Genomic DNA, 22,357 nt, shown 5'->3' with positions numbered 1-22,357 from the left:
GTCTTCATCTTTCATTCCTGTAGCTCTTCCACTTGATCTACTCTAATGAAGAGTATGTGAAGCAGCTCGCTCGTCAATCAGGCTGGCAGGATGTTCTCACCAAACTCTACATCAAAGAATCGTACGAGTCTCGCGTTCGCAGCCAATCCAATTCTTTATCCAGCCCCACCACCTCGCTGGACCCTGTTCTTTCCAGACCCGTCTTCCATCGCGAGGACAGCGTAATGGAGGACACTCGGCAGAACGTCTACATCTCCCTCACTCCCCGCCCTGAAGAGGAGTATGAGGAGGAAGAAGGAGAAACTCAGGATGTGTCCGAGGGCTACTCTGACCTCTCCCAGTCTCCCCCGTCAACCGAACAACTCAGGAACGGTTCCCTCCACTTCAAGCCATTTGACTCTGGAGAACAAAGCAGTCATTCGTCCTCCCTGTCCAACACCGTGGACATTCCATCATCGTCCCGCCTGCTAGAGGAAGAGGAAAGTGTGTATCAGCCTCTCTCGCCCTTCAGCTCACCCTTTGAGTTGGAACTCCAAAAGGGACCTCAGACCCCTGTGGGTAGCCAGCCAGAGACCCCCTCTCCTCTGGAGCACAGCAAGACCTTCCCAGGCATGAGACCACGCAAGAGCTCCAGTCTGTCCAACGTTCTGGACGACACAAGCTATAGCACTGAACCACCTACAGACACCATCTCCAACACATCCAACCCACAGGTACATGCTGAACACCCTGGAGGTGTCCGAAATCACCCCCATACCCTATTTAAGGGGACAGCCATTTGTGCTGGAGTCCAAAACCATAGGGGACATTATCGAGTACACTCATTCAATCCCAGTTGCACTCTACTCAAAATCAAGTGTACAACAGATGTATACTCAACGCCTAGCTGCTATACCCATGCACTGTGAGCTTCACACTGAATGAATATGGCATCTACAGCACTTCCGGCACACAAGTTGTCTGAATTCGCTCACTCATTTTCATTTGTTCATTCAGTGGACTATATTAGTAAATTAATGAAGGGAATAGTGAATAAAGGTTGACGGGGTAAATTCGGGATTTAGACGCTGAAACAGGACAATATAGCAGGGTGTAATTATAGACCAAGTGAAAAGCAAAGTAAAAAGTGTGATAAAAGTAAACCAAGTTACTTGTTCAGTGTTTAAAATTGGCAAAAAATAAAATAAAATAGTTGGATTGAAACCCAATAATTAAAGGATGTACCAGAGTGTAAGGGAGCAGGATATCATGGACACTTGACCATGCTGGAAAAAACAGACTTGCTAGACAAGATTGGCCAGGCTGCAGTATCAGCTTAAACAAGCTAAGACTAGCAAACAACCTTTTTTTAAAGCTCTTTTGACATGGGCTAATAGGTAACCATCTTGCATCCACCCAGAACCCCTCCACCAACCACATAATAATGTCCTAATATCCATTCAGAACACACATGAGTCAAACTTTGTGATACTTTGATAGCTCTGATAGCTAAAAACGTGCCTCTTTATCCCCCCATTAGGCTCCAGAGGAGGAGTTGTGTAATTTGCTGACAAACATCGTATTCTCTGTGCTGTGGAGTGGCACTGAGGGGTCTGAGGATGTGATCTGGAGAGAAAGGGGTCAGGTGTTCTCTGTCCTTACCAAGCTTGGCTCGTCCTGCCAACTGGTGCGGCCACCTGACGACATCAAACGCAGGTCAGAAACGTAGAAATTTAATGGTTTTAATGTTGCATTAACAATTCCTCTGTCCCAGAGAGCTAAAATGAAGACTGGTGTTTTTTTTCAGACTGATTGAACTTTGAAGATTTAACCTTTTGAAACTGAATGAACTTTGAACAAAACCCTATCACAGAGTATTTCAATTTTGCATCTGATACCTCAGGTTGTGTGGCTTGATTTTGTAATGTAGCATGGCTGAGAAAACTGTCAAATACTTGAATTAATCTTAGACACTTGGGGATGGGCTTTTTTTTTACTTGGACCAATAAGCAAAGCCATAACAACCGCACAGAACACCCTAGCAACCATACTATTGGTTGCACAGAAATGGGCATTTTTCTGTTTTATACATTGTAAAGCTTGTTTTAAAGAGGACCTATTATGCTTTTTTTACATTTTCATCTTTGTTTAGTGTGTAATGTTGCTGTTTGAGCATCCAAAGGGTGTTGTTCTCTATCTCTATAGCAGTAAGCACTGTTTCTGAGCTCAATTGTTGTCTTTCCGGAACGTACATGTCACAATATTCCTCTTTATAATTATTCCCGTCCAAGGCATACGCAAAAAAAAAGGGGGACAAGGTTGAGTTGCGTTAGTAGTGTGTTAAAACTCATTGGCATTTCTGAAACACACTCAAAGCGGTTGACCAATCACAACACACCGGTCTAGCCGGCCAATCAGAGCACATTGCTCTTTTTTTTAGGAGGGGTTTCATAGACACAAGAACTAAACTGGGAAGAGACACGTTAGAGACAGACTGGGAAGAGAGGTGCTGCGATAATGTACAATATGTGGGGAGAAATTATATATATTTTTTGAATATTCAAGCATGAAAACCTGTTCTAGCAGACCTCAAAAACTAAATCAAGGCATAATATGGCCTCTTTAAGTTGCAAATGGCCCCTATTATAAGAACAACTACTGTAATTGAAATCCAATAGAGATCAGAGGCTGAAGGGAGGTACCGTACATTAAAGCATTTTCTGGAATCCTTTGGTTCAGATGAGGGCAGGGTGGGGATCTCTGGAGGACATAAGTCCTTTGCGCTACTGGGCTGTTGCTTTTTTTGGTGTGGCTTCAGCATTGCATCAGCATAGAGCTTGTTTTTACTTTAAGTCTCAGGGTGTGCCTGTCTGATGACTTGTTCAAGACAAATTGTATTGTCTTTGTTTTGTGGCTGTGAACAAACATTATAAGCTGGTGGGGGTGGTACAGATTCCTCATGTGTGTTCTGTGCGTTGTAGTCTGTTGGAGATGATGCTGGAGTCGTCTCTGTCAGATTTGAGGGACTCTCAGGGCGTGTCTCTGCACCATGTGCCTTCTTTGCTTCGCCTCCTCAGACTGCTCCAGGACTTCCTATTCGCCGAGGGCACTGACAATCACACACTATGGAGTGAGAAGGTTAGGAATGGATTGATATATTCTTATACTCTATATTCTTATACTCTGAGAATTGATAATATAACTCACAGACTCTTATTCCAAAGCCAGAAGAGTCTGAAACAAGAAGTTGGAGGATATTCAGAACGAGGATGTTCCCAATACACACAAATCCAATTTGGCTTTTAAATCTGTTGGGGAAAATAATTGTATTTGGAAACAGATCATTAAGATCATTGATGCACATTACCCAAAAAAATCAGATTTTAAGATTTCAAAACAGGATGAGTTTGTAAACATCAGATTTATACTTTTTTTTTTTTTTTGCTGTTCAGACTAAACTACATAAATCTGACTTGTCAATACTGCAAAAATTCAGATCTGCACAACATAATACTACTTTTTAATCATTTGGGATCAGTACAAAATCAGTACAGTTTTTGAAAAGTCTTCGAAAGACTCACCAAGGCTTTTTTAAAAGGTATTTTAAAGAAAATAAAGTAAAAACAATAATATTGTGAAATATTATTACAATGTATTATAACTTTTTATATATGTTAAAATGTAATTTATTTCTGTGATTGCGAAGCTGAATTTTCAGCATCATTACATCATGACACTCTTCAGTGTCACATGATTCTTCAGAAATCATTCTAATATGTGGATATGGAGCAAAATAGTTGAAAATAGTTGTGCTGTTTAATATTTTTATGGAAACGGTGATTTATAAAAAAATTTGTAGAAAGTTCAAAAGAACAGCATTTATTTGAAATATAAATATATTAACATTGTAAATAATAAAAAAACAAAACATTACTGTCACTTTCAATCAATTCATTGCGTCATCAGTGCTGAATAAAAGTATTAATTGCTTTTTTTTTTTTTTTATCGTATCACAATCTTAATCTCTGACCCCAAACTTTTGAACGTATAACACACAACTTGTAAGGATCTGGGTAGTGAGACAATATGAGCACACTATCCCACTCACATAGAATCTCATATGTACTGTATAATCATATATGTAATATAAATAATTCATTTTAAGGAAACTTTCTTCTGGTGTTTTTACTGTAAACAACGTGTTCATTTTTGAATGACTATAAGAGTGTGTCTATATTCGTGGCAGATCTTTGAAGGGGTGGTAAATCTGCTGGACAGGCTGCAAGCGTGGCACACGACCCCCGGGTCAGCCGGGTCTGCTGAGCTCAAAGAGATGTCTCTGATTGGCCTGCGCATCATCACTGGATACATTCAGCAGCAGAAGAACCCACAGGTACACACATATACACTCGTCTTACTAGATAAACCAGGGATTCCAGGGTTGTTATAAAATTCTTGTTCTTTGACATTTACCAATGTGTTTTTATTAGCTGATTATGTGGGATGAACTGAATGATTATTATGAAAGTGTCAAACAAAACTAAATAAAATTAATTATGGTGTTGAAATTGCACACTTGTTATACTCCCTTCCTCAGGTGGAGTGTTAAAACACACACACATTTTCCATGGACATGTTCAGAATTATTAGATATGCTTTTGGGCTTTAAAGAGCTTTTTTTTGTAAGTAGCTTTACTTCATTCCAATGGAGAGCAGATGTCCGTATATGGAGATGTGTGGGGTTTTTTATCGTTCTTCTCCAGACTTACTCAAACCCATCCCACACTCAAATTAGATCATATCAACTGACTTAGGAACTGAATTACTGTTGGGCAGTTCAGGAAAACATGTGCCTGCCTCATGCCTTCTTTCAGTCTGCTGTTCATCAGGTTGTCTGTTTATACAGCATTAAGCTTGTAATTATTCCCTTTAGTATAATGTGCCTTAATTAAAAAAATTGGTTGTTTGTGAAAAAAGACTCTTAATTTGGCAGGGTCCGACTTTGAAAAAACACTTTAATTTTCGTATAACATATGTTGCAGCATCACCTCTTTTCTCACAGAGTCTGAAATGTTTCAGCTATAATTATAAAAACTAAATAAAAACAGCTATATTACACACTGCATGAAAGGTAATATCCCCCAAAAAAAACATAATTGGGGCAATTAAATTTTGACCATAAGGCATGTGTGAATATTCATAGAAATCAATAATTGGATCAAAGAATTAAAAAAAAGATGCATCCTTAAAACCGTAAAATGAAAATGGCTCAGCATATGAGCTCATATAAAGAGCTGGTGTGCTCACAGGAACTCTATAATAAGCATAGCCTACCAAGTGCCACTCACCGTGAAAGCCGTATTTCAGAAATAGTTATTACAAAGACAAAAGGCAAACATGAGTAGATAAGCAAGACTAACAAGTGATGACACAGGTGTGCACAATCATTTGGAGATTCATGGAGTTAAAACATGATTTTAGATGCTGTGCATGTTCAGAAAGGAATAGCTTATTGTTAACTGCATATATACTATACACTGCCTCTTGTTGTTTTTTAATGTAAGACGGGATGCATTTTGCAATGATAAACACTTCAACTGGCAGTATGCTACATTGTCACATTACTTGTTCACATCGCTTGTTTTGTTTAAAGTGAATGGCATCCATCTCTTGGAAATAAAACCATAATTTTGTGTATCATCAATCATCAATTTGTGTGAGTTTCTTAATTGCTGGAAGCCGATCAAATGATCAAGGCTGGTATTCTCATGTTAACTCGTCAAACTTGACAAGTCAAATGCAAGGCATTGTGGGATACAGTTCCCTGCACAGTAGTACCTGTTAACAAAGGCCATCTCAGTATTCTATAATAGTGCATTGTCACAATTTAGCTGTATACAAAACGCACAAAGATGAAGGAATCAGGTTCAAAAGTATTTAATAATCCACACTGAAGATAATCCAAATAAGGCAGGCAAACGAAACACAAATGTAAAAAAGACGAGACCGGACAACTAAGAACCAGAAACACACAAACTTAGGGGCAATTTACACTACACTGTTTTCAACTAAAACCAGAAGACTTCTATGCGTTTTGGTCGTTCGCAAAACTTTTGAAAACGGGTTTATGTGGTCCAGTTTTGCAGGTCATGCATTCTGCTTCACACGGATCCTGACGAGACGAAAACATGGACATTTTCTCTGTAAATCATCTGTGAATTTATATTTGGGCTTTCTTTTACGCTGTTCAGGAGTCATGTGTCACTGTTGACAAGCAAACATTTTTTTAGGTCCAAAAAGAGGACATGTCCGGAAAAAAGAGGACGTGTAGTCACCCTATTATATTATAGTATATAGTATACAGAGCATAACATTAACAAATTATATTCTGTTGCAGTATGTAATAAGCAATTATCCCATTATAGTTTTGTATCGTATCGCATATAGTACAGTATAGTATAGTATACTGTAGTATATATACTATATAGATATATACTGCAGGAATAATTCATAATATGATTGTATGCCATTCTGATCATATTCAAAATACTTTCACAAAACACATATCAACATAAAAGCCTAATGTTGACAGGAAAAAAGACAATGCGCACTGACAACCCCAAAATCATGAAAGTAATATGTAATATCTGCTATTTTTTGTCTCCTTAGGTGTGTGAGATGGCATGTTTAAAGCTTCATAGCCTGCTGCAAACTGTGCTATGTCTGTCCTGGGAGGAGGTGTGTTTTCTGCTGGGTCGTCTTGGCACACCACTTTGGCCAGCAAACTCTGGTTCAGACCCAGGCGCCGAGGTTTTGCTGAGCCCGCTGGTGCCCATCGTCCGAACGCTTTTGGACCAGCATGCGGAACGCACCAACCTTCAGAATCTGCTCCCCAACCTCCCCGCCACAAACGGCAGCCCCTCCTTCGCCCAGGACCTCCAGAACTACTGCAGCACTGCTGAGTGGCAGCAGTTCTTCCAGAACCACGTCAGTACAGCCCCATCTTCCTCAAACACACACAGCCTAGCAGACACACAGTTAGACTGTTTACCTTACGATAAGCTGGCAGCTTCTCCGTGTCAGTATATGTTACCACAAACCTTTTTTGTTTGACCTTTTTTGGATGCAGAACGACAAGAATAAGTCTCTCAGCCCTCATTCTCAGTCAAACACGAGATAAGCTCAGTCGTGAAGGATTAAAGCACTTTTTTTCGTTGAAATAACCCTTACCCTCGTTCACATCTGTTGCATATTATATAATCACGTTGGATTGATTTAAGTTCACCTAAAGCTGTTCGACTGGTTTCAGAGCTGTAGACCCCTCTCTCTAAAACAGTGAATAACTTACTCAGTGGACGTGTGTTTGTTTTAGCATGAGGGCACTTTGACGGTTAATCCGCTTCCATTGTAGTGATGAACTCTTTATTTAGACCCTTTTGTTCATCCAGTGCCAAAACAAGATAGAAAAATTCTGATTTATTCGCCTCATCTCACAAATCCAAAACAAACCATGCGTTTAAATGAAACAGACATCACGGCAGAGTGACCTAGAGTAGATTTATGAAGGCTGGAGTGTGACTGTGTGTGGTTATAAATCTACCCTGTTTAGACTGTTCATGTATACAAATCACACGGTATATTACCATGCCTTAAATCGGGACGTAAACCAGGTTTTACACTATTCCCAAATATATATATCTAGGTGAGGGGAGGTGAAGAGAGAGAGTAAAATCTTTGTGTTTTGATTGTTCAGCATTCAAATGTGTCATGTTCATTAACTTTGTTTTTTTTAAGTTGATACAGTGCAATATTTTAATATTTGTAAATAAATTGTATACATTTATAATATAAATAAAATAAATATATGATTGTATGCATTATGTAATTATATTGAATAATTTTTTACAAATAATTGTAAGTATATTGTATACATTTATGAAATAATTACAATTACAGTTATTTTATGCATTCATTAATTTATTATATTATATTATTTGTACTTCAAAATTTTTTTGCAATTTGTAAAAATATTTAAATCATTTTAAATGAATTGTAAGAATTTTTAATAATAAGAATGAATTTTTATTTTAAGGATTTATTTGTACTATTATATTATATTATATTATAATTCTACAAAAATGAAATGTACACATTAATATATATTTCTGATGTGTGGTCACCGATGTGCCAGTATTAGCTGCTTTACCAGTAACTTCAAACATGGCTCATTCCATCAAATTGTAGTGCAGAAAATATCAATTTTAAACCATGTGACATGTTTTTCATAATGTATGCCTGTAGGTGGAGCCCACAATGCAGCAGTATGAGCTAGACACTTTTGGAAAGAGTCACGACCTGATGTCCAACTTTTGGAATTCCTGCTTTGATGACCTCATGAGCACTGCGCAGAGAAGAGACAAGGACCGTTCTGACTGCAAAGCCAAGTTTCAGGTGTCTGCTAACCCCAGTTATTCCAATACAGAGGGAATATGTTAGGCTGGTAAAGAAAGGATTGCTGGTTTGATCCATACATTGAGCAAACCTTGAGTGCTTACTGCTTGGGAATACAGGGATTATTTATTACACATCCCAAACCCCAAAACATAAGTGTTTATGATAGATGAGTTAATAATATGCTCTTCTCTTTCCAGGAGCTCATCATTGACCCGTATCTAAAACGAGTGCGCACAGAGAACAGCCGCTACCACAGTGTGCAGAAGATGATTAACGGCCAGCAGGGGGTGGTGTGGAGGCACTGGAAATCACTGCGTAGATTACTGAGCAGTGAGAGAGGAGCATGGGCTCTCAGGTCTGCATGCACTAAACCTTTCTGATGCTTAGTGAATATGATGCATTGAAGTATTTTTTTATTTTACATCTCATTTATAGATATTTATGTATGTATTATACACAGCAGTTCAGTCATGAAACTCTAGATGGCGCAAGCGGATCGGTCGATATCTTGTCCTTTTAACAGTTTAGGGGGGTTCCCGTGCCCGACACGAGCGCTAGTCATTTGTCAGTCTTGCTTCTCCGTGTTCACAACAAGTTTAAGTCCTTTCGATTTAAAACTCTGACTCACTCACTCACTCACTCATAAAGACAGTATTTGCCGCCATCTAATGACGAAATAATGTAACTTCTGTTGCAGTTTACGGTCAGAGACTATTTTTTCCAGCGGAAGGAAGACTTTTAGTGATTTTACTTCATGAAAGTTGCATTGATACATTCTTTTTTTTGGCTTTAATATTTGTAATGTGTAGTAACTGTTTTGTAAAAGCAATAAGGTACTCGAGGTTAGTGCTGTATTGTGAATAGAAGGGGTTTACTCTGCTTCGTGTCGTGCCTAACAACGCACTTCAGCTGTGACTTATTCAAGATACAGCACAGCCTCTCGTACCTTATTGCTTACATCAGCAGCATATCTTATCTAATGGCAGTAGCAAGCACGTACTTGCTCTGCAGCAACAGAGCAGCAGTGTAGCAGATCTAGTCTGCCAAATTGATGCACCTCTTGATGAAAATAAATGTTGCGATATTATTTCCATCAAGAGGTGCATACATTTTTGGTCAAGATCTTGTATTGACAATGCAAGAGTTCAGAACTCTGTAAAGTCTCCTCCAGCACATCCCAAAGACTTTCAATTAATTTCAGATTATTCTTTCACAATTTGAGCCTGATGCACCTTGACATCGTCATCCTGCAATATGCCCATGATGTGTCTTCCTAAATGGTTGTTTAAGAAATGAAAACCTAAACACTCCATCAATTAGGGTTAGAAGAACTGTAGCCAAACATGCTAGAAACATTAGAATCACTGCAATAATGATCCAATCATAGACTCTTAAGCATTTGCCTATTTAAATCCAAACAGCGACTTTTTTTTTCTTTTTCTTTTTTTGGTCGGGAAGTGTATATATACATGATACTTGGCCTTCACATGTCACTTCCACTTTTCACTTTATAAATGTATATATGTACATATATGTGTGAAAGTGAAAGTGACATGTGAAGGCCAAGTATGGTAACCCATACTCGGAATTTGTCCTCTGCATTTAACCCATCCAAGTTAGTGCACACACATTAGGAGCAGTGAGTAGTGAACACACACACCCGGAGCAGTGGGCAGCCATTTTTGCTGTGGGGCCCGGGGAGTGATTGGGGGTTATGTGTCCCCTACACTCAGTCATTCCCTGCCGGTAATGAGAATCGAACCCGCAACCTTCGGGTTAACAGTCTGACTCTCTAACCAACGCCACCGTAAATTGAGTTGAAGTGAGGTTCAGTTGTATACACTGATACTGTATATCTAAGTATTATATTGTGGTATGTGTGATGATGGACTGAGTGGAAGTGTTTGTGTTTCAGGGTTCAGCCAGAGGTGAGATGGAAACTGTCGAGTGCAGAGACATACTCTAAAATGCGTCTGAAGCTGGTGCCAAACTACAACTTTGATTCTCACAGTGATGCCAGTGCACTGAGAGATAACATGGGTTAGTATCCCTGTAATCTGCTAAATGAGTTTTAATAAATGAATGAATGTTACGGAATAAAACAATAATGGCCATTGTGAATTAATTTTTATTTTTTTTGCCTAGACCAAGTACTTTAAAATCATCTCTCTCCACTTGAACTCTTTGTTATTTCAATGTAGAGTTTACATGTTGGAGTTCTTAGCTGTTTTTTTTTCTGCAGGAGCCGACAGTCCTCGCAGCTCGACCGAACCCATCCCTCTTGCTGTTGCCAAGGAAGCCAAAGTTAGTGACATGGAGGATGACAAACTAGAAGATGAGGATTTTGTCTTCCTTGAAGAGTGAGTGTCCTACTATAATTCTGAGCACTCATTTGCTTTAAGTTATCTAAACCAAGAGATCTCAATTAAACTGGTTGATACCAAGAACCACTAAATATGATGAACCCCTTGCAAGGAATTCTCTTACAATATATAAGGAACATATTTTTATGTATTAAAAAATTGGTATGTGAATACAATACAATAGCAATAGAATAAAAATTTATATTTGAATAATAGAATTAATATCATATTTTAGCATGTTACCTAAAATACATTTTTAAAAATCACATATTCCGTCAGCAGCAATATGACACCCAGTTTTCAAAATATAGTTTATTCATAATAATAATGAGAATAAACATTTCTTCCACCGAGTAATAGTGTTACGTAGGGTGAACTCAAAAACAAAGGAGAACTGGATCCCAATGCAATGAGTTTAATAATAGAATAAACATAACTAATTCAACATGGAGAACAGAGTGGCAGGGAACAGAATGAGTGCAGCAAACATAACATCCATGTAGGACAAGACTCGACAAGGAACACAAGAAACACTGGGGTTTTAAATACACAAGGCAAACAAGACACTCCTGGGATCAAAGAAAACTACAAAACATGGCACAGAACAGGAAATAACATAAAAGTCCACACAAGAGCAGTGGAAAACACAGGCTGGGATCATGACAAATAGGTGCATCCATATTATGTGTACTTATCTGCAAATTATAATGTCTTAAAATGTGGCTCATCAAATCATGTTTCAGAATCACTAAACTAGGTTGTTCTGAATATCAGTGCTTACCAGTGCTTTTTAGGATTTATATATTATTATAGTATTTATTGATATATACTTTATTTTTATTTATTACATGGCTTGGTTGAAATCCAATGTAGAACGCGGTCTGTTATTTCTTGATAACAGACCGCTGCGAAGTATAACACACGTTGCCATGAAAAACAGAGCGTTGCTATGGACGCAGGATTCTAAAACCGTAGAGACAGAATGGACTATTTTCTTTAGCGGAAGCAATACAATCGTTTTAAAATCAATAAACTCCTTTTTAAATCAATATTTTGTGTCAAATTATTGATTTATTTGGTGGGTAGCCATGTAATAAGCGGGATAATGTAGAGCGAGGCGGTTGTTATAGCGAATACAACCTGATTCAAGACCCCGATGCGAAGTCGGGGTTGTATTCGCTATAACAACCACCTCGCCTTACATTATCCCATATTTTAATTTACGTTTTTATAATTTTCGTATGTGTTTTAGGGCTGTCAATCTTCCTCTATAATACTATTCAAATTCCATTCCTAATTTTATTTAATATTCGAATATTAAATGCTTAAATTCATCCTATTATTGATATTTACGACATTAAACAGGCTTTGTTTCGACAATGCCACTATAGCATGTGGTTGTTGTTACACGTAATGTCCACTAGAGAGGCATCTAACATTACACGATTTTTTTTTAAATAACCCCTTAAACCATGACTTCTGGCAAGTTTTGTGGATAGAAATGGACATTGAGACAAACAAATATCTATATTTAATACAATATATAATACCGATAAAGAATATTAACGTAGCTATCCTAACCTTATTCAACTAATGTTGCAGACCTTCCTCAATATTAAAGGTGGGGTATGTGATTTGCAAAACGGCCGGCAGATTTAGAAAATACACAACTCAAATGGTCCTACCTTCTTTCCTTTGACTCCACCCATTCAAAGAACATGAGGGGGAGGGGGGGATGGTACGACCGTTTGATTGACGCACTTACTGTCCAATGATTCTAGGTGGTCTTGGAAATGATTGGCTGGAGTTTTTCGAGTCCTGCCCGTTCCACAGATGATTAAATTGCTTAATTTGCATTTCAGTGCTTCTAACTCAGTGGCTGTAAGTGGGTTAGGAATAGGATTTCAAGTGATTTTGAAAAAATGGCCAAAAAAGAGAATTACATACCCCACCTTTAACGTAACTTAGCTGACCTACTTTATTGAAGTGCGCCTCAGCGACCGTTCGTTTCAGCGTTAGAGAATGTGAAAGTTATCAGAACACGTCTTTCTGCTTGGTGATAAGAGAATGTAGCCTACAGTATGTTTAATGCCTTATCGTAGAAAATGTCTGTTTGTAATTAGCCCAGTTCGTATCGCTTTTTCCTTTCCACAAGCGCTTGCTCTCCCGTGGCGTCTGTTGTTGCTATGCAACCGCCGCTTCTATTATGAGCGCGATTGCCGGTACATTTGAAATAACGAATTTGCACACCTAAAATGTGAACAGCCCCTTATGGCAACGTGACATTAGCCTAATCGAAAATGTTTCCATATGTGGATCTTTCCTCCTTTCTTGTCAACAAGCGTTTTTAGGTGTGTAAGGAAGTGAATGTAGTGATATTACTGATCATGTGAAGATTTTGCAGCGGCTCTGAATACATTGTAGGGGAAAACACTAAGTTTGCCACTTCTTTATTTGTAATTTTTCCATTTATGGATTGAAATCCAAACACATTGCTTCTCAAATTGTCAGGAGTGGTGATCTCCATTTCCGTGGAGACATTGCTCTCCGCCATTTAAGTATTGTTATGATGATACAACGTGGATAACGTGCACAATTGTGTTACGATTCAAAAACTTTATTGTTCATCAGACGAAACATAAACGCATGAATTTTTCACATGTGTGTAAGCCAAGGCGGCGAGAAAGGCAAGATTGCATATAATTTGTTTTTATGTACATAAAAAAAAGCAATTTTCGAGTAGTAACTTCAGCATTCGAATAGTATTGATTTTTTTAAATATTCGAATTATATTCGAATTTCGGAATTCGTTCCAACAGCCCTAATCTGCTTTTTGTTATGTTTTTTTTTTTTTTTTTTTTTTTTTTTTTTTTTTGTACATCAACTTTATTACTACTGCTTATTTTAGTTTCTGATTTTCGCAAAATCAACTGTTACACGTCTCCAAGTAAACAAATCAATTGAGTAATGATTCAGCCTTTCTGGTACCTGCAAACAGCTGGGTTTTAGCGCATCTTAAGCGGGGTGTGTGTGTTTCATTCCTCAGGGCGGAGGAGGGTGAGGAGGAGAGCCAGAAAGAAAAGCTGGTGCTCTCAGAGGAGTGTGAGCTCATCACTATTGTTGCCGTGGTACCAGGTCGCCTGGAGGTCACAACACACCACCTGTACTTCTATGATGGCAGCAGTGAGAAAGAAGAGACAGAGGAAGGTGAGTTGCAACTTGTATCGGACCGTATATGCCGCCATATTTCCAACTTCTCTTGTTTGTCAAAAGTTTGGAATAATTGAAATGTTGTTGTTTTTTTTAATAAGTTTCTTATGCTGCATTCATTTTATCAAAATTACTGCAAAAACATTAATATTGTGAAACGTTATTACAATTTAAAGTAGCTGTTGTCTATTTTTATCGATTTTAAAGCTGAATTTTCAGCTTTAGTGTCACATGATCCTTCAGAAATCAATCTAATATGCCGATTTGGTGCTCACTTATCAATTGTTATTTATTAATTATTTATATTGATTAATAGTAATGGTTCTTATTATCAATGTTAAATTTGATGTAAATTTTTTTTCAGGAGTCTTTGATGAATATAAAGTTCAAAAGAACAGCATTTATTTGAAATATAATCTTTTGGAACTTTATAAATGCCTTTAATTTCACCTTTGATCAGATCAATGCACACTTGCTAAATCTTAGAAATCTTTTTTTATTTATTTTTCTTACACTACCATTCAAAAGTTTGGGGTATCACGGTTTCCGCAAGAATATTAAGCAGCATAAACTGTTATATTAGATTGATAATAATAAGAATTGATAATTAGAAGAAATGTTTCTTGAGCACCAAATCAGCATATTAGAATGATTTCCAAAAAGGAGTATTGATGTTAAAATTCCAGCTTTGTCACCACAAGAATAAATTACATTTTAAAATATATTAAATTTGAAAACAGTTATAGTATTAAATAACAGTTCAAATTGTAATAATATTTTGCAGTATTTCTATTTTTAATGTATTTTAGATGAAATAAAAGTAGTCTTGGTGAGCATAAAAGACTTCTTACAAAAACATAAATGGATATTTATTATTTCAAACTTTTGACCAGTAGTGAATTAGATAAGATATGATTCATGATTATAATGTGTATGCTTTTGACTGTCCATCCAGGTATTGGGTTTGATTTCAAGAGGTCATTGTCACAGCTAAGGGAGGTCCACCTGAGGCGATACAACCTGCGGAGATCAGCACTAGAGCTGTTCTTCATTGACCAGGCACACTACTTCATCAACTTCAGGAAGGGGGTGAGTTCGACACAAACTGGTACTGTAGGAGAGACAATGGACAAGGACACATAGTAGATGGCAGCAAGCATTGGTTGCATTTGAGGTCTCCGTGTTTTTATATTTGTTTGGGTTTTCCCACAGGTGCGGAACAAAGTCTACTCCAGGATCCTGGGTCTCAGGCCGCCCAATCTCTTCTACTTTGGTTCTCGCTCTCCTCAGGAGCTCCTGAAAGCCTCCAACCTCACTCACGTACGTCTTATGAAAGAATGCTCATAACACAATTTTTTTCCATTCATGTGGGGAATTAAAAACGTACTACTTGCCCTGGCCAATTGATTAACACAAACTCCAGACACATTGAGCCTTGGTGCTTATATGGGAGATTCTGATTGGAAACTGTTCTGCATTGTGTCCCAATCCCATTCCCCCCTCTCTCCCCATAATTTCCTATTCCCTCTGTATTGTATCTGCCAATAAAAAACCTGTTAAAAGGACCCAAAAAAACCCATTTAAATTTTTGTTCCTTTTGCAGAGATGGATTTGCAGAGAGATCTCCAATTTTGAATATCTGATGCAGCTCAACACCATTGCTGGTCGCACATACAATGATTTATCCCAGTATCCAGTGGTGAGTCCTTACAGACCCTAACCTTTGTTTTTTTGTTTTCGTTTTGTTAAAATATTTGTTTTTGTTTGTTTTCATTTGTGTTTCAATTTCTTTTTTGTTTTGTTGTTTTCGTTTGGTTTCATTTCAATTTGTTTTCTTTCATTTCAATTGCTGTTGTTTTGTTTAGTTTTTTTTCATTTCATTTCAATTTGTGTTGTTTTGTTTTATTTTGTCGTTTTCGTTTAGTTTCTATTTCGTTTAAATTTCTGTTTTGTTGTTTTCACTTAGTTTTGTATACATTTTTGTTTGTTTTTTGTTTTCATTTCATTTCCATTTTATTCATTTATTTATTATGTTTGGTTTTGTTGTTTTCGCTTTGTTGAAATTTTTGTTTGTTCTTTAGTTGTTTAGTTGTTTTCGTAAAAAAATGTGTTTTCGTTTTGTTTAGTTTCAATATCTTTTGTTTAGTTTTTTTCGTTAAAATTTTGTTTTGCTTTTTTTGTTTTGTTTTCCAAACCACTTGTCCTATGTAGTGTCGTGGGTAAGTTGGAGCTTACCCAGCTTCTCAAGCTTAATTTTATTTATGCATTTTAATTAATTAATTAATATTTTTTTTAATATATATTTTTTTTAAATGTTTATATAACTTTACATTTTACAAATTCTTAAATTAATTTTTTTTGTAATAACCCTAGATTTAATTTAATACATTTAAATGGGTGGTAAATATGCATTTAAAATCCATTTTGCTGAAAAATCTAAATGTGCATGATTCTGATGTTGTAACTGGATATTGTACTGGTCACACGAGTCATCGCTTTTCTTCATGTGCATGTGTGTATTCTCAGTTCCCCTGGGTGTTGTGTGACTACACATCTGCTGAATTGGATCTGGAAGATCAAGCGGTTTTCAGAGATCTGTCCAAACCCATTGGTGTTGTCAACTCTCGCCATGCACAGAACGTCAGGGAGAAGTGAGACAGTCTTGCAGTCCTTATTGCAGAATTCTCATTATCAAAGAATGTGTATCACAAAACCAGAAGGATGGATAACAATATCACAAACCGATAGCTATAACTATAGCTATAACATGATTTATAAATAGATTTAAATGAGAAAATTATAGTAGTTTGATCTTTTCATAAGGTAAAGCACTGTAATGTAGAATGTTTTGTCTTTCAGCTGACTTGCTAATTGTCTTGTTGTTGTTGTTTGAATAGGTATGAGAGTTTTGAGGACCCAACAGGCACTATCGATAAGTTCCATTATGGCACACACTACTCTAATGCTGCCGGTGTCATGCACTACATGATCCGCACAGAGCCCTTCACCTCATTACATATACAGCTCCAGAGCGGCAAGTAAGATACACACTCTCTCTCTCTCACACACACACACACACACACACACACACCAGTGCAGTCATACTACTGGGTAAATGCTGCAAGCTAAGGGCAGAGGGGTCCAATCCTGCTCCTGGACGACCAACATCCTGCAGAGTTTAGCTCAAACACACCTGAACCAGCTAATCAAGTTCTTCAGGATTATTAGAAACTTCCAGGAAGGCGTGTTGGGGCAGGCTGGAGCTAAACTCTTCAGGACGTCGGCCCTTCAAGCAGCATTGGACACCCCTGATCAAGGGTGTGCTTAATTTTGCTTTGGGCCACATTCAAATTATTCTTTTTTTTGTATAGCTGAAGACATTTGTACTCAAATGTGTACATTTATTCATTCCAAGTATTGTTACCTGAGGTACAGATTGAACTAAAATCTTAATAATATCATTAAAGAGGCCATATTATGCCCCATTACTAAGTCTTGATTTTGTTTTTGGGATCTTATAGAATTCATGCTTGAATGTAAAAAAAAATAAAATAAAAAAACATTATTTTTCACATGTTGCATTGTTGCAGCATGTCTCTTCTAAGTATGTCTGAAACGCTCTGTTTAGTTCCGGTCTCTATGAAGCCCCTCCTTCCGAAAAGTGTAATGTGCTCTGATTGGTCGGCTGGACCCAGTGTGTTGTGATTGGTCAAGCACGCAGAGCGTTTCGGAAATGTCACGCCCTTTACCATAACCACGAGTTTCAACACAATACTAATGCAAATTAAACCAGGCCTCGCACCTTTTTAGTGCACATTGGAGGGAATCATTTAAATGAGGAATATTGTGACATGTACGTTCCCGGAAGAAAACTCAAGACATTTGTGGCATTTCAGGGAGTTCAGGAAAAAGTGCTTACTGATATAGAGAGTAACTCCGTTTGGAGTGGACTTTGTAACTTTGCAGAGCTTAAGAAAGTTGGAAAAAAAGCATAATATGTCCTCTTTAAATGTAATTGATCATTTAACATTTAAATTAGTTTGATGGTTTTGACACTCCAAAACTATAAAACTATGTATCCATACAGGAATGTAGATCACCAACATCAAATTGTAAATGTTATAAATATTTATAATATTATACATTTTGTAAATAAAATATCATGTTTGTTTGCACTCCCTTGTAATGACCACTAGGTTGCAGTGTTGTTTACCTGATGGTCTTTAAGTAATCAGCACAATGTCATATGTCTGGGCTGCTCTTAAATGAGTGATTGTGTGTGTGTGTGTTTAGGTTTGATTGTGCCGATAGACAGTTTCATTCAGTAGCAGCAGCGTGGCAGGCACGAATGGAGAGTCCAGCGGATGTGAAGGAGCTCATCCCAGAGTTCTTCTATTTCCCAGAGTTCCTGCAGAACTTGAACAGTAAGTGAGTCAATGATGAAAAGCACACTGCCACAGAAATATGTTAAATGGCCTTTAAATTTTATTATGTTTTGTGTGCAGATTTTGATCTGGGATGCTTGCAAATGAATCAGGACATGGTCAATGATGTGTTGCTTCCACCCTGGGCGTCTTCACGTGAAGACTTCATCAGAAAACACAGAAAAGCCTTGGTGTGGGAACTGAAACAATGCACAACACACTGATTTCAAAACACACACACACACACACACACACACACACACACACACACACACACATATAATTTACCATAACTAAATGTGTTGTCTTATGAATATCCAGTGAGTGAGTCAGATGTTTCAGTAACTGCTCTGACAAATTCAGTAAGTGATTCGTTAGACTGATTCAAACTGATATTGAGTTTGAGAGTCTTTTTGATAGATTCATTAAAAGAATCAGCTCATAGGAGTCATTTGCTTATGAATCAACAATGTTTATGCTTTTTTGTGATTACGTTTTGTTTTCTGAATGTAGAAAACAAGGTTATTATAATAAAACATGTATTTTTATGTAATCACATCGAATTCAGACTGCAATTAACAATGGCACAAATATATTTCTGCCGTGACACTGCAGGTTTAATGCTTTTAAAACATGCACACTCTTTTGTTCTTAATCTGACACACATTCTCCTTGTGTATCTGTGTGTTTAAAGGAGTGTGAGTATGTGTCTGCTCACCTGCATGAGTGGATAGATCTCATATTCGGGTATAAGCAGCGAGGACCTGAAGCAGTGGAGGCTCTTAATGTCTTCTACTACTGCACTTATGAGGGTAAGAGGCCTCTTATGAGTTCGTATAAGTTTGAACATGTTCCTGCATTGGAAATTATGACTGATCGGTGTGTGTTTTGGCTGTCAGGTGCCGTGGATCTGGACGCCATAGCTAATGAGACCGAGCGCAAGGCCCTGGAAGGCATCATCAGCAACTTTGGCCAAACACCCTGTCAGCTTCTCAAGGTGGGATATATATATATATATATATATAATATGTATGTAATATAGTAATATTGCACAAGTGAACCCTCTCTGTGTTATTCAGGAGCCTCATCCTCCCCGTATGTCAGCAGAGAACGCATTCAGGCGGCAGGCCCGTCTGGACTTACTACCCCCCAACCTTTTTGATCAGCTCAGTAAACTCAGATCCTTCAAGGAGGTAAGTCCACATTTATCAGGATTTTATTTCAACTGAATAATGTGCTGAAATGGCAAATTTGAGTTTGATTTAAGGAGATTGTTTTGTGAAACTGTGATTTGTGTTTTCGTGGAGGTGGTGAGTGATGGTCTGCCGTTGGTGCAAGCCATGGTGCCCAGAAATCAAACCCGCTCCTTTATCATCCCAGGTTCTGACATACTGGTAAGATTAGTTCACGGTTATGTTCACTTGTTGTATACTAATATTCGATTAGGATGAACCAATTACTTAGAACAGGAATTTTAGGGTGCAAGTGGGTCCATGGAAGATGCTAGGGCAGTGGCTCTCAACCAAAGGGCCCGGGTCCATTAGGGGGCCTCAGCAAACTTCCAAAGGGCCCTCAAGATGACTTAAAATGATGTAAAATAAGACAAAACAAACATGAATATAAATTAATAATGAATATAAATTGTCTTGTTATGCCAAGCTCTAAAAAATCCTAATGCAGTTAATCAGAACCACTTTTGAAGTCTGAGGAATATTTGAGAAGAAAAAAAAGATTTTGTAGCTATTGTTAAATATGTTCTTTCAAAAAAAGTAAAAAACCTAATACTTGAAATTCATTTGCTGCATACTGTATACAAAAAAAAAAAAGGATTACACGTTGTCATACTAGCAATCTTCTTTTTTTTTAAATAATGCACTATTTTTCAATCTAAAGATTGATCAGGAATTTTTTGGAACTATTGTGTGTTGTTTTTTTTACAGTATGAAAAAAAAATTGCATTTAGTTAGAATAGTTTATATTTGTGTTGTTTCTATGGAGTTGTCTGTTCGCAGGGGATCAAAATTCTCGGTAAAACTGCTTTAGAATGTTACAAGACAAACATTACTCTAACAGATGTCTTAACACAAAATACATATTTTCCAGATAATTTTGGTAACAATTTGTCTATCTCACTTTTGATATTGTTTTCACGTAGTGTACATGGATCTTTATCACATATCTCTATATATCATATATATTTATTATAGATCAGTGGTCTGTAAACATGAAAAATATATACACTACCGTTTAAAATGTGGTGTTGGTAAGATTCTTTAATGTTTTTTTTTTAAATTTATGTGATTTATTTGATTAAAAATACCATAAAAAACAGTAATATTGAGAAATATTATTACTATTTAAAATAACTGTTTTCTATTTAAATACTTGTTAAAATGTTATTAATTCCTGTGATGGCAAAGCTGATTTTTCAGCATCATTACTTCAGTCTTCAGTGTCACATGATCCTTCAGAAATCATTCTAATATGCTGATTTGCTGCTCAAGAAACATTTACTATTATCATCTGTGTTGAAAATTCTTTGATTAATAGAAATGTATTTTAATTTATTGTAAGATTATAAATGTTTTACTGTCACTTTTGATCAATTCAATGCATCCTTGCTGAATTAAAGTATTGATTTCTTTCAATCTTACTGACACCAAACATCTGAACGGTAGTATATCTGCCTTTACAGTTTAGTAAGGTGGTCCAAGTTTGGGGGTCCCTGACATGAGTAAGTTTGTTGCAGAACAGACACCGGCATCTGTATGAGTTTTGAATGGCTTTTGTCCTGTTTTGAAGGTGACAGTGAGTGCTAATGGAATGATAGGCACTCATAGCTGGCTGCCCTACGACAAGAACATAGCCAATTACTTCACCTTCACCAGAGACCCCTCTGTGAGCAACCCAAAGTAAGTTTGAACAAGCACAAATATTCACTATAAACACATTATATAATCATGTGCAGAGGCTTTTGATCAGTGATGTCATACAGTTTTAAAGACGAGGTTTTGTTTAGCCAGAAAGTAATTTTTTGGTGACAACACTGGTCCTTGGACAAATAATCAAAAGCTTTATAGAAGCATATAAACAGCAGCTATTTGACATCAAACTCTGGTGGTTTGGCTGCTTTCATCTCTATAATGTTCTTTAGTCAAATTGAGTCCTTTGTAGTAAAATCTCATTTGTTTTGCCAAGCCTTTCTTGTTATTTATGAGTGGTTTGCTAACATGTGTCTGATGCTTAAACACAACATTGATCTATTTCAAAATGTTCTCCCACTGTTCCTGCTGACAAGTTTAGTCCCGTTTGTTGGTACTAACCTTTTGTTTGATCTGTTTTTAGGACCCAGCGGTTCCTCAGCGGGCCGTTCTCCCCAGGGGTGGAAATGGGCTCCCAGGTGCTGGTGGTGTCCAGTGACGGGCGTCTGCTGTTCAGCGGGGGGCACTGGGACTGCAGCCTGCGGGTCACTATGTTAGGCAAGGCCAAGCTGGTGGGCAGGATCTGCCGTCACATAGGTGAGAGCCGTCTGTCCGACATAGACGTACCCAAATAGTACTGAGCCAAGACGCAGCTGTAGGCATTGGATGGAGTTGTTCAGCTGAATCCTAAATGAAATGAGCCTGCTGTCAGACACAGCAGAGTTGTTCATTGAATATTTTTTTTGCTGAAACTGAACAAATAATAACTGTCAGGTCCCTCTTGATTTGAATCATTCAGAATATGGATGGTGTAAATTGCTGATTTCGTAATGGATTTGATTATGAATCCATGTCATGACGACTAATTAATGTGTATTTCTGTGGGATGTAGATGTGGTCACATGCCTGGCTTTGGATCTCTGTGGTATCTACCTCATCTCTGGCTCACGGGACACCACGTGCATGGTGTGGCAGGTCCTACAGCAGGTTTGCTAACACAAAATAC

At 37.5% G+C, this 22,357-nt stretch overlaps 1 protein-coding gene across 4 annotated transcripts in view; it reads left to right on the top strand.

The window, feature by feature from the left end:
- Nucleotides 1-22,357, top strand: part of nbeal2 (neurobeachin-like 2) — an 87,657-nt gene that overhangs the window by 58,022 nt on the left and 7,278 nt on the right. For 3 of the 4 annotated variants that reach the window (XM_082149948.1, XM_082149949.1, XM_082149950.1), the window contains 24 exons: nt 24-713; nt 1,520-1,695; nt 2,961-3,117; nt 4,226-4,372; nt 6,649-6,966; nt 8,281-8,430; nt 8,631-8,788; nt 10,349-10,473; nt 10,676-10,793; nt 13,843-14,003; nt 14,962-15,095; nt 15,219-15,326; nt 15,610-15,705; nt 16,533-16,657; nt 16,904-17,044; nt 18,300-18,430; nt 18,512-18,621; nt 19,125-19,242; nt 19,330-19,427; nt 19,510-19,623; nt 19,738-19,824; nt 21,233-21,342; nt 21,776-21,948; nt 22,244-22,338. In XM_082149948.1, the coding sequence (XP_082006074.1) occupies nt 24-713; nt 1,520-1,695; nt 2,961-3,117; nt 4,226-4,372; nt 6,649-6,966; nt 8,281-8,430; nt 8,631-8,788; nt 10,349-10,473; nt 10,676-10,793; nt 13,843-14,003; nt 14,962-15,095; nt 15,219-15,326; nt 15,610-15,705; nt 16,533-16,657; nt 16,904-17,044; nt 18,300-18,430; nt 18,512-18,621; nt 19,125-19,242; nt 19,330-19,427; nt 19,510-19,623; nt 19,738-19,824; nt 21,233-21,342; nt 21,776-21,948; nt 22,244-22,338 (3,840 nt within the window). Of the gene's footprint in view, nt 1-23; nt 714-1,519; nt 1,696-2,960; nt 3,118-4,225; nt 4,373-6,648; nt 6,967-8,280; nt 8,431-8,630; nt 8,789-10,348; nt 10,474-10,675; nt 10,794-13,842; nt 14,004-14,961; nt 15,096-15,218; nt 15,327-15,609; nt 15,706-16,532; nt 16,658-16,903; nt 17,045-18,299; nt 18,431-18,511; nt 18,622-19,124; nt 19,243-19,329; nt 19,428-19,509; nt 19,624-19,737; nt 19,825-21,232; nt 21,343-21,775; nt 22,077-22,125; nt 22,339-22,357 lie in introns of those variants that run through there. The other variant, XR_014200664.1, reaches the window with a different exon arrangement.

This window comes from Leuciscus leuciscus, assembly GCF_965113295.1.
Source record: "Leuciscus leuciscus genome assembly, chromosome: 20".
Taxonomy (NCBI): domain Eukaryota; kingdom Metazoa; phylum Chordata; class Actinopteri; order Cypriniformes; family Leuciscidae; genus Leuciscus; species Leuciscus leuciscus.
The sequence above is the reverse complement of the archived record's forward strand: the minus strand, read 5'-3'. Positions and strand labels throughout refer to the sequence as shown.